Raw genomic sequence first — 13,903 nt, 5'->3', positions numbered from 1 at the left:
GCACTTCGAGCTGGCTAGACGTGCTGGCCCTGTGCCCCAGATAGCTGCCATGAATCTACACCGCGCTTCTGATTGGCTTAGATTGAGCCGGAAACGAGCATGCTGGGATTTGTAGTCTTCTATGTATATGCAAAGGCTCAGCTCAGCGGACCGTTTTCAGTCAAACAAAAGATTTGTTTAAAGTGTATTCCAACGCCCGTCTGCGAAAGACAAGTGGTATTTACTTGGTTATTTAGGAAAGATGTTAAGCAAAGCAGTAATAGTTTAGTATGCAACAACCTCGAGTTTGTTCTTCTTCTTTGCATAAAGTAACACCTTGTCCTGTTCTCCAGGGTTGCCAGGTCTGTGTGACAAACCCAGCCCAATAGCCAATCAAAACCAGCCTAAAACCAGCCCAATGGCCAATAAAACCAGCCCAATATCAGAACTCAAAATATGCCCGTCCCAAATATACACTGCTTTTAAAGTCCAACCGCATTGCTATCATTGCCAAATGTATTGTAATATCTACAAAGTAACACCAAATGTTTAGTATGCCAGCATTAAAAGCAGTTTTCCCTAAACAGTTATTTCACCTAGGTGCGTGTGTGTATGTGGGCGTGTCCCATTGTCCATTTGTGTACGTGCTGATCTGGAGTCAGTTTGGTAGGATTTGGGTATAATTAAATTATTTCATTTAAAATATGGATTTGTATTTAAAGATATTCATGTAATTTGCATGCAAAATAGGTCTACCCGAACCAGCGGACAAAAAATTCAACCCGCGGCAACACTTCAAAAGTAGCCCAATTCCGCGGGAAAACCGCGGACCTGGCAACACTGCTGTTCTCGCTCTTCTATGACGCTAAACGATATTTACACAGAAACGAAAGACAAACGGTGTGTTGTTGCCAAATGGAAAGTAGATGAATTGAAAATAAAATGTTGGAAAGAATGATATAAATACAGTTGTTATAGAAGGTTCAACATGGAGGATGATGATTTATGTCCGTGTTTTTTGTCCTTGTCTTGATGTTCGTTTAGATTGTTGTTATGTAAATATTATTTATTTGTTGCTTTTTTTTGTTTGTTAATCTGTAATTTCTAAAAACGATTGTAAGAAAGGAAATGTTCAAGATATTTCAAAATTACGCCCTTCGAGCCTCTTTGGGAAGTTGTGTATCTTTATTGAATTTATAATCGAGTCCTGTGGATTTAAACACAACTATAATTGATCTCTGATGCATAAATAGCTTGCACTGTAGGCTACTGCTACAACTATATAAGGCTTACTATATTTGTGTTCCACTAATAGATCGATCAGAGAATCAGGGTTATTTCAGATGCAGAAGTAAATGTCAGACAAGGAAACTGGCATCCCAGAAATGATCATCATTAGCCACACCTGAATGTGCGAAAAGGTCACCTGCAAGGTTCAGGATAACATTGTTCGCATTTGTGACTTGTGACAGGTTTTTCCCACACCTTTATTATTTGAAAGCCCAAACAACTAGCACAATAAGATGATTGTAGTGTGATGCATTAAAATAGATTGAAGGCATTGTGAGTCATAATTAAGATGGCGTTGACCTAAGCGTTTGAAAAGTGTTTTTGTCCGCACCCTTGACGCATCCTTGTCAAACGACTTAATACAACAGTTTGTTAAGTGCTGTGCTTGTTGCTCAAGCCTAGTCACACTGACAGATTGTCTTCGTCAACAAATTGTAGTCAAAGAATTTGCATTACCATCACAATACTTAAAGTAAAAAACACACAATACAGTACACACCAATATACACCATTCTTTAATTCCAATATGAACTCTACTTCCCATCGAAAAAATACATCATCTTGAGGTTTTCCAAAATATGACAGGGAAGATTAGTATATGTGACGGACTGTGTGAATAACTCAACAGTACCTCCAACACTGATATTAAGCTGGTGCCCTGGGTCAAATCATTTCTTGTTTATAAAACCTTCTTGTACCAACGGTCTTACTAGTCGCAAACCAATATAACTCCATATCTGGCCACTCGTTTCTCTAAAACTACAGCTATTTTTTTTCATTTGATGCACATGAACCCCATTAGTGATACTGTGTTCACTTTGCATTGCTGCTGTAACTGATGTGTGGTATCCTCACTCCTCTACACTGTGCCAGCTACCAGAAGTTCATCAAATTTGCTTAATAAGGGCCGTCTTGCTTATTTGTATTGGTATAATCAAGACCACAACCAGCCGCATGCTTTCTGCCGGCATTGCAATATGTGCTGGGAAATATAAATGATTAATCCAGTTCAAAGTCAGTTGTGTGACGTTACTAAGTACTTGTGGTTGGTCCATGCGTGTCAATTATTTAGAATTTTAGATTGTTTGTATTGGGTGCATGAACGCAAGAAACTGCCTGAGCAGGGCAGGGCACACTAACCTATTAAAGGTTTGGCCTCAGGTCCTTTGGGCTGTTTCGTGTTGTGCTAAAAACAGAAATGCATTACTGAAGTCCTTCAGATTTTCTACGCAAAAGTATTGCAGGTTTCTCTGAGAAGCAGAAGGAATAATGTCATTTTCCTCAGAATTTTGTAAATTCTCAACAAGTAGGATCCAAAGAGTAACTCATAAACATGAGAAAGCTGCGGGTCTCGAGGCAGGAGGGGTGACGTCAGAGATCTATACAGTACGAGCCCACGGCCAGAGAGTTGGTGGTCTGCCTTTACACTTACTGTATATCATGCAACCTAGGAGGTAGACAGGAAGGGAGAAAGGATTGAAGAAATCCACAGCCGCATGTACATTCTACCGGATGAGCACCAGGAAGAGGTATAATGTTCTTTCACAAAGCAAATAAATTCCAGTTATGTCAGCAAGGTGCACTTTTTTCCTTCTTTCTTAAGTGCATCACATCAGGACCGTTTCTTTTTTCTTTAAAAAAAAAATTATATTTTTCTTTTTCGTTTTTGGATAGTATCTTAATTTATAAAGTATACATCAGCACAGGTGTAGTATTCAATATATACCATCCAGTCTTTCAAGTTAAATAACATTGAACATTTTTGGGAGAGTGTATATACAAACAGAGAAATACATCAGACAAGGGGGAGACTAGGGAGGGAGAGGGATAGAGGTCGGAGAGGTTTCCTAAAATAGAGCAGCGTTGCAGGGTCATTCATTTATTTTCTCCACAGGATCTGTCCGTATTGGTTTTGCATATTTCACCCACTTGTCCCAGAGTTGAATAAACATACTTCTCTGAAGGCGGAGGGAGAAGGTGATCCTTTCCATAACATAGATGTCATTTACTATGTCTATCCACTCCTGAATCGTGGGGGGCTCAGGAAGCAGCCAGCGTCTAGTGAGCGCTTTTTTACAAGCGGTTATTAAAATGCCAAACATGTATTTATCTCGTCGCCCTGTTTGAAAATCAAATTTTCCTAAGAATAAAGTTGAAAATTCCAGGGGCAAGTCAGTGTTAAGTATGACTTTCAATATTCTATGAAAATCTGCCCAGAAAGGCCTTATGACAGGGCACTCCAAAAATATGTGCCAGTGATTTGCTTCTTGAGCCCCACACCGTCTCCAACATGTGGCATCCCCTCCCGCGAAGCGTGCCTTCTGCTTCGGTGTAATAAAGAAACGAATAACACACTTCCATGCAAATTCCCACCATATATGAGAATTGGTACATTTCCATTGGGATTTACACACATCTAACCAGTCTTCGTTGGATATTGAGAGGTTGCCATCTCTTTCTCATTTTTCCTTTACATATACTGCAGTGTGAGATTTTTTTGTCATAAGGCCCTTGTAGGATTTAGAGATAATACCTCTGTTTGATTCGTTTTGGTAGGCACCGAGAAATATTCTTAGTATTGGTTCATCAAGGTCTATTGTATTTCTAATGTTATGTTCAAAATGGTTGCGTATCTGGCGATATCTATAAAAATCTGATTTTTCAAGACGATATTTTTCCCTTAGGTGTTCAAAGTCCTTTAGTTGTCCTTTATCTGTCAAAGAATAGTATGTCGTTATACCTTTTGGGATCCAAGATTTAAATCTATGATCCATTTCATTTGGTTTGAACCCCGGGTCATAGGCACACCATTGAAGTATTTGTAGTTTATGATCTAGTTTATATTCTCTTATCATATTCCAGATTTTTAAATTGAATTTGATCCATGGGTTTTGTAAATTGTCTATAAGTTTTCCCAGGTTTTTGTGGGCTAATACTGCTTGAATTGGGGGGTCATTCATAATAGAGTTCAATATCTTTCCACCTGGCGCAATAAGATGGGGTACACATGTTAATTAAGGGTTTAATCTGAACAGCATAGAAGTAACTTTTAAAGTTGGGTAGAGCCATTCCGCCTTCTTCTTAACTGACCGTTTCTATTTGAGGAGGCCTTCATGCTTCAGGTCTCCTCCTTCTGTTTGCATTTGTTTTTGATTTTCCATTTGAACACTGTTGAGCTGTGGGACAAGAGGCAGGTGCCTTCACAGGCTCAGTCAGCATAAGTCAGATGTTGGCTCTCACAACCTCAGCTTTAGCGGTAAAAGACTCAGAAACACCTGTATTTCCTAACATGACACAGCAGGAAATAGTCAATCTGACCTAACGACTCTTTCACCCTATTATTTTATCTGTCCTTTTGGTTCTGGCTTCCTATTATGCATTCTCAAATTCCTTGGCCTGATAGTCTAATAGGTGTGACTGAGGAATGGTAAAATATTTGAGATCATGACGGAACTGAATTAATTATCAATGGACAATCACTGATTATGTCTCTGAAAGCTCGAAAGATTTGCTAAATTGTACTCGTTAGCATACATTTAGCCTGCAAATTACCCAAGCATGCCCAAGGGGAGATAAGAAAATTCATAGTCAGCAAAATAAGTCTTTAAAGCAGGCAGATTAGTTCCTCTAGAACAAGAACGGAGGGAATTCTCTATCAAGTTAACACAGCGGTTATGCAAACAGAACATGAAAAATACTCAATTTAGCTCCAATACTTCTGTTACGCGCCGATATACTCAGATCAGTAACTGCAGTTTCAGACATAAGTGAAATAAGCTCTCTCCAAGTAACAATGAGCTGAACATGGCCCCTGAAAGACATATCTTTATTACTGGGCCTTAAAGAGGACTTGTTCTTTGGATACATCATACCAATATTTCTTTAGTGTCATGCCTTCAAATACTGTTTGCTCTGATCCCACTTGTCAAACGTTAACAGTTTGCACTGATAATGTGTTATAATCTCATTGGCTCTCGTCGGTGGTTTCATCCAGTCAGTGAATTGACCAAACAAGTTCACTGCAACTGCACTATTTGCATTGTCAATATTGACTTATCGATCATGGTCAGGTACCGTAGATCCTGTCCATGCACGGGATCATTACAACTTCCCTACGCCACGTCTCACTTAGCTATAACCTTTCCCCGCTGTATCTGCGAGTTATGCAACACAAAGGATCTTCTTAAGACCAGTGCTGTATGTATGCCAAATTTTTCAAGTGCTGCCTGTCTTTATATAAATATCACAGATAATATATATGTATTTCACAATAGTTTCACTTGGGCTGCAGTGTTACTGCAGATTACTTGTTTTGGTCATGTAGCTTAGTGCAAGTCATGGAGGACTTGAAATGTGCACTCTTGTAGTGGTGGTGATTCCCATGAGCACTCTGGCATTTCCTCGACATATATCCACCAGACATTCCCTTCACAGGATCCACTGGTCAATGGATTTGACACACACACACTTTTGGTCATACAGCTGTGTTGAAATTCAAAGTCCCACACAAGAAAACCTAAATGAAAGAGGATGCCGTGGATAGATATCGCCACCGAGTGGTTTGATAGGGCACTCTTAAAGTACAGATGTACATTTTCATACAACAGACAGTGTGATGTATTGTTGATTAGATATAAAGCTAAAAACTTTAAAGAAATACAGACTGGTATAAATCAATCTTGGGAAAGTAGGATTTATTCAATGCCAGTTACAAATTTATAAAAAAAGGCTAATGCTCTGTAAGAAAACAATGTAAAGGAATTCACAGTTGGAATCCATTAGAAATACATTCAATTTCTTTAAAAAAACTATAATGCATTTTAACACTCCACTGAGCCTGGTCATGATTGTAGAGTGTGTGTTTTATTTTAAATTTTTTCTTAGTGCATATTTCGATAAATTCTTTAAATAAACAAAATGTGTAGCGGATATGGTCAATGTATCAGGCCTGATACATTATACCCCATCAATAAGAAAAGGGAATTTAGAGCAAAAATAAGAAAAAACAAAAATAATTACACAGAAAAGGAATGGCCAGGGTTGGTTGGGGTGCAGCTGCTGAGGACATGTAGTGGAGGGCGATTATGCATGCATTGTGCAAAAAAAAGCTAAATGCAGATTCAGAGTCATTACTAATGTTGCTTTTACTTCAACAAAAATGCCTACTTTGACTATTTTCCCTCACAAATCTGGAGCTGAAATCTTCTGATTCATCAATAGCATCTTTGATAACGGTGGCTGCTGAGGCCCCTTATGACAAACAAGAATGTGGGGACTGAGCCTACTGTCCATTCCTGAGGTGAAGTGCAGCTATTTTAGAAGACTTGATGTTGGATGGTAAGTTAGTCATGAGTTTTCAGGTTGGTTTAGTAGTACACTGATCTCAGAGCCCAAGAATGCAGATCATGAGGATGTTTTACCCCCACCAATGCACTAGTTTTGCTTCTGGAAAACTGTTCCATGACCAAACCAAAAATCCCCAAAAGATTAAGCATAAAACTTTGGTTATGGCGATGCAAAGAAATATGCTCTACCCCTGAAAAGAAAAAGTATTTAAAAGTGTACCCAAGAGAAGAGCTTTGAATCAAACTGTATGGAGGCAAAATATAATGAAAAAGGCATAAGTGCATCATGTGAAAATTAGAAAACAAGAAATTAGGAAAGAACGAGTCACCTCTATTGGTGCTGCGAAAGGAATGGAAGACCTGAATGTTGGCAGCCTCTTTCTCCAGAGGCATTCACATCGAGTTAGACTCCCAGCAATAATGGAAAAGGATGGACCATGGACAGGGACTCTGTAAACATGAAGACGTTCTGCTTACAAGACACTTGTCTGGTGCAGTGTTTTAAAGTGGCATCAGACCCATGGGTGGGAGCAGAGATAGGGCTTGGATCCATGCACGGCCCCGGGGACGCCAGGTTTCCATTTGCTATGACTGGTCACTTGGTGATGGTAGGACAGGAATACTTGTCAGATGCTCTTGAGCAGGTCAATGCATCCCTGCAATAGAGTCACGTTGTTCTGTGGACACGGGAGAAAACCCAATTGATACTCCTGAAGAGTCTCACATCCAATATCACACTTCTATCCCAGTTACAATCAGTTTTTTTTAATTCCCTGTCTGCATTTGCAAGTGTAAACATATTTTGAGTGAGCTCAATGAGCTTGTTCGGCGAGTTTACAAAGCTATGTCAACATCATCACCTCCAGAAGATGGTTCTGATGCATCATGTTGGGCACACATTAAAGTGGGTACATGTTCAAGTTAAACTTACAGAACAGAACTGTTTTCTCTGAATGAAAAGTCTTTTATTTTAGATTCATAGTTTTGTCTCTTTGAGCATTCAAGGGTAAGTTTATTCAGTAGGTGTGAGGAGGCGTAAATGATTAAATGCACCGAGAAGAAAGCAGAGGTGTTTTAAAGAGTCTTCATTTGAGATTAGTCAGTCAGTAAATAGTTATATAATAGTATGCATATTTATAATATAGTTTTCATTGTTCAACAAAGGTTAACGCATAGAATAGAAAGATATTTCGTTTTGTGCCTGCCTTTGTAGACGGATGAGACTGGTGTTCTTGGATAATACAATTGTCCAAAATAGCGGAGGTATTTGTAATGACTTCTTATCAATGTATGTTTATTGCTTTTAGCAATTAGCTGATGCCCGCCGGCTCAGTTGTCACTGTGTGTAGAGCGGTTTGGAAGCAATCCCTCAATATAGATATGCTCTCTAGATAATTACAAATTCCAGTAACACACTGGTAGAATTTGGTGAGGTTCCCAAAAAACACCATGCCATTTGAGTTTGTTTCAGTATTCCACAAATGAAAAACTGTTGAATCCAAACTAAACCAGTGCTAAGCAGGTACACAACAACTAATTTTACATTCTGAGTTTTAGAATTCTCTTTGAATTTTGTTATATACATGTAATACTTTTCTGACATTTGACATGGTGCTGATGATGTTTGCAGATGCATGTGAGATTGATTAATGAATTTTGTAACGATGATCGTTATCAACGTTAATCTACATATTACACACATAAATGCGTGTACAAAATCTCTGCTGTATTGGACTGCTCACCTTGGCGTGTTTAATCTCCAGCTCGGCCATCTCTATGAGGTTCTTCCTGAAGGCCACAACACGCCTGCCCTTGAAACTGGTGAGTTCTGTGAGGATAAAAGTGTCCAGTTAAAAAAGGGCTGCACAGTGCGCACCATTTTACACACAAGGAAGCAAGTACAGAATGCATCTCGAGTGCACGGACGCACAAACCTTTCTTGCCAGACTCTGAGAGCTTGTCAAATTTCTGCAAGCACTGCTTCTGGTGCTCCTCTGCTTGGGGAATGTCCCTGCTCTTCAGTCGAGCTTTATCCAAAGACTTGTTGGAGTTCTCGTAGTCAACCAACGCCCGAGCTCGCCTGTACAGAAGGTCCTGACATGTTCCAGACAGTTTAAAACATGAAAATGTAAAGAATACAGAGAGCATTCTGGAACATATCTAGCAATACATTCAGCCCAATGGCCAAGAATTAAAATGCTAATTTTATGTTTGCAAGATTTAAACAGAAGATGTGCTGGACAGAAAATAATAATTATTGAGAACACTAGGGCTGCAACTAACGATTATTTTGATAATCGATTAATCGGTTGATTATTTTATCGATTAATCGATTAATCGGATAAAACAAACAAAAAAAACTTAAATTGTCAACCCTTTATTCAAAACAGGGTCCGTACGGTCATGGAAAACCTGGAAAAGTCATGGAATTTTTAAATGGCTATTAGCAGGCCTAGAAAAGTAATTGAAAAAAATATAATCCCAAAATATTTGGAAAAGTAATGCAAATTTGTTTTATTCAAATTTTAATTTACACGGTATATATACGGTATGCTTTGGAATTCTCATTGTTAGTTTAAATACTACATCTTCTCACTTTGTCACGTATAGACAGAGTTTTCACAAAATGGTTAATCATGGAAATTTGGTTTAAAGTCATGGAAAGGTCCTGGAGACCCACTGGTCAGCATGTGTATGAACCCTGTTCACTGGTCAGCATGTGGATGAACCGTCACAAACAGACTGACAGCGTTCCTCTCCTGAGCAGTGGTCCCCATGTGGACCGGCCCCCTGAACAATATCAGAGACGCGTTCCGATTTATTATTGTTTTCACCTGGCCCGCTGACATTGAGATTGCAGTGAGACGCGGAAAAAATGTGAAGTGGTGCTCTTCACAATAGAACATCTTTGATGGGACGTGTCGAGTCTCGGCCAATCAGCGTTCAGATGTCGACAGCATTTGGGAAGTTAAGTTAGCTTGTATGTTAGTCCGCTACATCCAGTGTTGCCAGGTCCGCGGTTTTCCCGCGGAATTGGGCTACTTTTGAAGTGTTGCCGCGGGTTGAATTTTTTGTCCGCTGGTTCGGGTAGACCTATTTTGCATGCAAATTACATGAATATCTTTAAATAAAAATCCATATTTTAAATGAAATAATTTATTTATACCCAAATCCTACCAAACTGACTCCAGATCAGCACGTACACACATGGACATGGACTTTAAAAGCAGTGTATATGGTTTGGCACGGGCATATTTTGAGTTCTGATATTGGGCTGGTTTTTGGGCTGGTTTTATTGGCCATTGGGCTGGTTTTGATTGGCCATTGGGCTGGTTTTGTCACACAGACCTGGCAACCCTGGCCTACATCTGCTGCGGTCACGCTGCACGGTGTAGCGATACTAACAAAGTACCCGAACGTTAAAAACGATGTGATTTAGCATATTTTTAGTTTCGATACTTCATGAAAAGAGCGATCAGAGCGCACGCGCTGCTCCGCTCCGTTAAATGTCTGCACGCGCAGCGCTGCGCTCACAGCGAGTGACGTCATGGCTTATCTCCGTTGCCTTTCTCCGTGGAAAAATATTTTCCGCTATCCGCCACGGAATAAATAACCACGTTTTCTACGTTATACTCTTGTGGAAATGCCACACACGTCGTGACATGTAGCGCCCTGGTGTCTGGGTTCATAACGTCACCCGTAGGCGCTCTTAGCTACGTGAATATCTTCGACTACGTGAAGGACTTCCGCATCCAGCGCCACGTGAGCAGCAGCAGCCAATTAGATTAATCAACAGAGGAGCAGCTCAGCGCTGATTGGCTCTCACAACGCAGCGTTCCGTCTCTCCTCTCCCTCTGCTACGATCTTGTTTCTCCTGCGCCGCTCTGCGCTCAACTCAACTTTGTTTATACTCCGTGATTTATTGAGCGCCGTAATAATCGCGCGACACAACGAATCGATAATGAAATTCGTTGCCAACTATTTTAATAATCAATTTTTATCGATTCGTTGTTGCAGCCCTAGAGAACACACAGTTCTTTCCCGTAAAACATGGTTTCTTGCTGCTCCTCAAATGCAGATATTTAAATATGACTAAATCCTCAATTAGTTCTTGTGCTGAAAAGAAATATGTCTGATCCAATGCAGACTGGAAAATGGCTTCCTTGCTGCGCAGTAATGGAATTGATCTTCCGTTTGTATTTTGTTTGAATTGCAGCAATATGTGAACTTTATGAAATTTGCCAATCTGTGAATCTTGTCTGAAGGCAGATGATACACATGTCTCACCTTGGCAGCCTGGATGTCTCTCATGTAATATCTGAGCAGCTCTGTGAGTTTCAACTCCTGGTCAGATGCAACTCTTCCCTCGACTTTCTGCAGAAACACAAAAGAAGACACGTAGAAGCCGCCACAATGCCTCTACTTATCAGAACAATAATGTACAACACTATCGGTTTTACTTACTCTGAGCTTCTCAAACAGGTCTGCCAACTTCTCCAGGTGCCTGAGAAAAACGAAAAGCCACAACATGGAAAAACTCTGCACAAAGTATGTCTATGCATAAAAATAATTACATTATATACACTAATCTTACTTTTTATTTGCTGTGCTATCATCAGCAGAGAGAGTGTTCAGAGTGGCAGAGATGTGGATGTAATCATCCGCAATATCTGTAATAATGGAAATTAGCAATCAAAACAAAACAAATTCAAATAAGAAACAAATTCATCCTACTCAACTCAAAATTAACAATCTGGAAATGTAAAAACCCTGTTGTACTTTTGTGCGAGCGTGTCATTTTCTCTGCTTTGGCAGTGGAATCTTTTATCTTGCTGTAGTAGTCGAGCAGGAACGTCTTCTCCTGCTCAAAAAATTCATCCACTTCCTGTGTAGGACACAAACAGACCAAGGTAACGGGGGAAGTGGCTACTACATTGCAGCTGTAAAGATGCATTAAATGTAAGTAGCTCATGCATGAGCCTCACCTTTATTCCCGAGATAAGGACCTCATCAGCTGACTTCACCATGTTTTTAAAGAATCCTCCAAACATTTCCTTTGCATTCTTTCTTCTCACCGTGAGCTAAAATGACAGAATTTAGAAAGTGTACATGTAAAATCTGTTAAACAAATTATATGTTGTTGTGAGAACTAAGTAGGGAAGTAATGTTTGTGATTTTACCAATACTTCCTTGTTTTTGTATTGTGTGGCAATAAAGTCTGAACACTCAGGCTAGATTTTCTGGAAATAAAGACTTTAAATCCTCGCTAAGATATGTTCACCAACAACGCAGCCGCTGACTGACATACATAGATAACTGCTGATCACAGCAGGATGCAAGCCACGTGTCACAGGTCTCCAGTAAACTCTTCTTCCTCTTTGCCAACTGACAACTCAGGGAAAGGAAGTCAGCATAACGGGGAACTCACATCCTGGTCATACTCTAAGAAAATCTGGAAGTTTCTGTCTTTGCTTAAAATGGAGTGAGAGGACAATCTCTGCAGGAAGACTTCATGCACTTGGACAGTTTTCTTGAACACAGCCAGGTACTCACTGAAAATAAAATAAAAACACATACAACAAGATGTTTTTTTAAAGGCTCTAACTCAACATTGTCTAGATTATAAAATACACATATGTTCTTTTGGTTGAGCGTCACACTCACGCCTCCAACTCCTGCTTCATTTTAGTGTACTCCTCCTTGGTCATAGTGGCTTCACCTTCCCCCAGTTTGTGCATCTTCTCTCTTGGGCTCTCAAAGTCAGGCTTTGGGGGCACTGGAGGAATCTATGAATGATCAAGCAGGAAACAAAAAATAACGTAAGATTCAAAATGAGTTCAATGGTCTTTATGTCTCAATGGGTCTTTAAAAGTCCAACTTACAATTAGGCCGGCATAGTCCTCTGTCTCAACCAGAGTGTCATGTAACCAGATGAAGTCTTCATGCTGCCTGGGAACAGAGAAGTCTGGCTTCTGGAAAGAGCTAATTGTGGTCTGGGCACAAACATAATGCAATAGTATCTTTGTTAAGAAAAAACATTTAAGCAAATATCATGATAGAATACTTTTACGGTTAGTAGTTGAGATATTTGTTGGCATATAACACATTTTTCTTTACCTTTGTATGGACAGTAAACTTGACTTTGTCCCTTTCACAGAGTGCATCGGGAATGTCAATGAGAAGAGAGGCATCATGGTTTAGATCTACAGACACAGAGCGCATCTATGGAGAAAGAATACACCAAGGTTACCAAATATGTTTTGTTGGCTGATCTTATGTGTACAGACAAATGTAATTTTGTTGTTTCAAACCCACCTTTCAGAAAATACCCAACACGTCTCTCACTGATCATCTGGCTACACTGTCACTGAGATTGGAAGTTAAATATATGAACGGAAAAACACTAGAGCTCATCAGTGCATTTACTTGAAACGTGCACAGTGGCCCTTAGAAATCCTTCTTCCATGAGTTTAGAGATTGCAGTGTCTATTTGGTAAAAGGTCTGGAAGCAGTGACTTTTAGATTCATTAGGTGCAGACTCCAGTCTTGCTTTGACTAAGGACTTGTTTCTCACCCTTGTTTATCTGTTATATTATGGCATACTAATGGAGTGCAAATCTGCAAAACAGTCACTAAATATAACTGAATACCATGCTGACGTTATGGTACTATTCTGTGTTGCAATGAAAGTAAAATAGCATTAAAGGAAAACCATTGCCTTCACTGTTGAACATTTAGTTACACGTCCAGTAACATTAAACCACAGCGAATAACACTTTTTTAACTACACAGATGCAGTTTAACACCACTGGTTCAACACAACCCACTTCTCGAAAGATTAATTGAAAACACGTTTGCTAGCTTTAGCCAGGGGCTAGCGGTGTGCAGACAGAAAACACCACAAGTTAGCGGCGGCAACAACTTAGCCGGAAAGCGACCGCTAATGTTCGCTAACCGTCGTCTTCGTGAGACCAGGGCTGACTTTGGCTGCAATTTACATGCAAGACACACTGAATTCACCTTTTCCTTGTTGCTTTCGTCTATGGTGGATGTCATGATGGCACTCTAATCGACGGCAGGGCGAGAACAGGCCAGCAACCCAAATAACAAAACTATATGCAGGAAGCTCTCCCTCTCCCTCTGCTGACTGCTAGACGCCTGACGAACTGTCAAACCGTGCTCTCGGCCCCCTCCGGAGGACGTCGTTTAAGGCCCGCCTTAAAGTTAATTTGATTGGACGACATAGAATTTACAATTACAATGATTGGTTTTTAACCACTTCAATCCCA

General features: G+C 40.0%; 1 protein-coding gene across 1 annotated transcript; it reads right to left on the bottom strand.

Moving 5' to 3' along the window:
* Positions 1–5,942: 5,942 nt before the first annotated feature.
* On the bottom strand, positions 5,943–13,763 carry snx5 (sorting nexin 5). Its single transcript, XM_056436012.1, has 13 exons — positions 13,635–13,763; positions 12,732–12,836; positions 12,497–12,607; positions 12,279–12,400; positions 12,043–12,166; positions 11,600–11,695; positions 11,394–11,499; positions 11,209–11,284; positions 11,079–11,118; positions 10,902–10,988; positions 8,549–8,708; positions 8,357–8,442; positions 5,943–7,291 (listed from the first exon to the last, which is right to left on the bottom strand). Exons 1-13 carry the CDS (start codon positions 13,668–13,670, stop codon positions 7,241–7,243), a joined length of 1,200 nt encoding a protein of 399 aa, XP_056291987.1. The 5' UTR covers positions 13,671–13,763; the 3' UTR covers positions 5,943–7,240.
* Between the last annotated feature and the right edge of the window lie 140 nt (positions 13,764–13,903).

The sequence above is a fragment of the Pseudoliparis swirei genome, chromosome 17 (genome assembly GCF_029220125.1).
Source record: "Pseudoliparis swirei isolate HS2019 ecotype Mariana Trench chromosome 17, NWPU_hadal_v1, whole genome shotgun sequence".
NCBI lineage: Eukaryota > Metazoa > Chordata > Actinopteri > Perciformes > Liparidae > Pseudoliparis > Pseudoliparis swirei.
The sequence above is the reverse complement of the archived record's forward strand: the minus strand, read 5'-3'. Positions and strand labels throughout refer to the sequence as shown.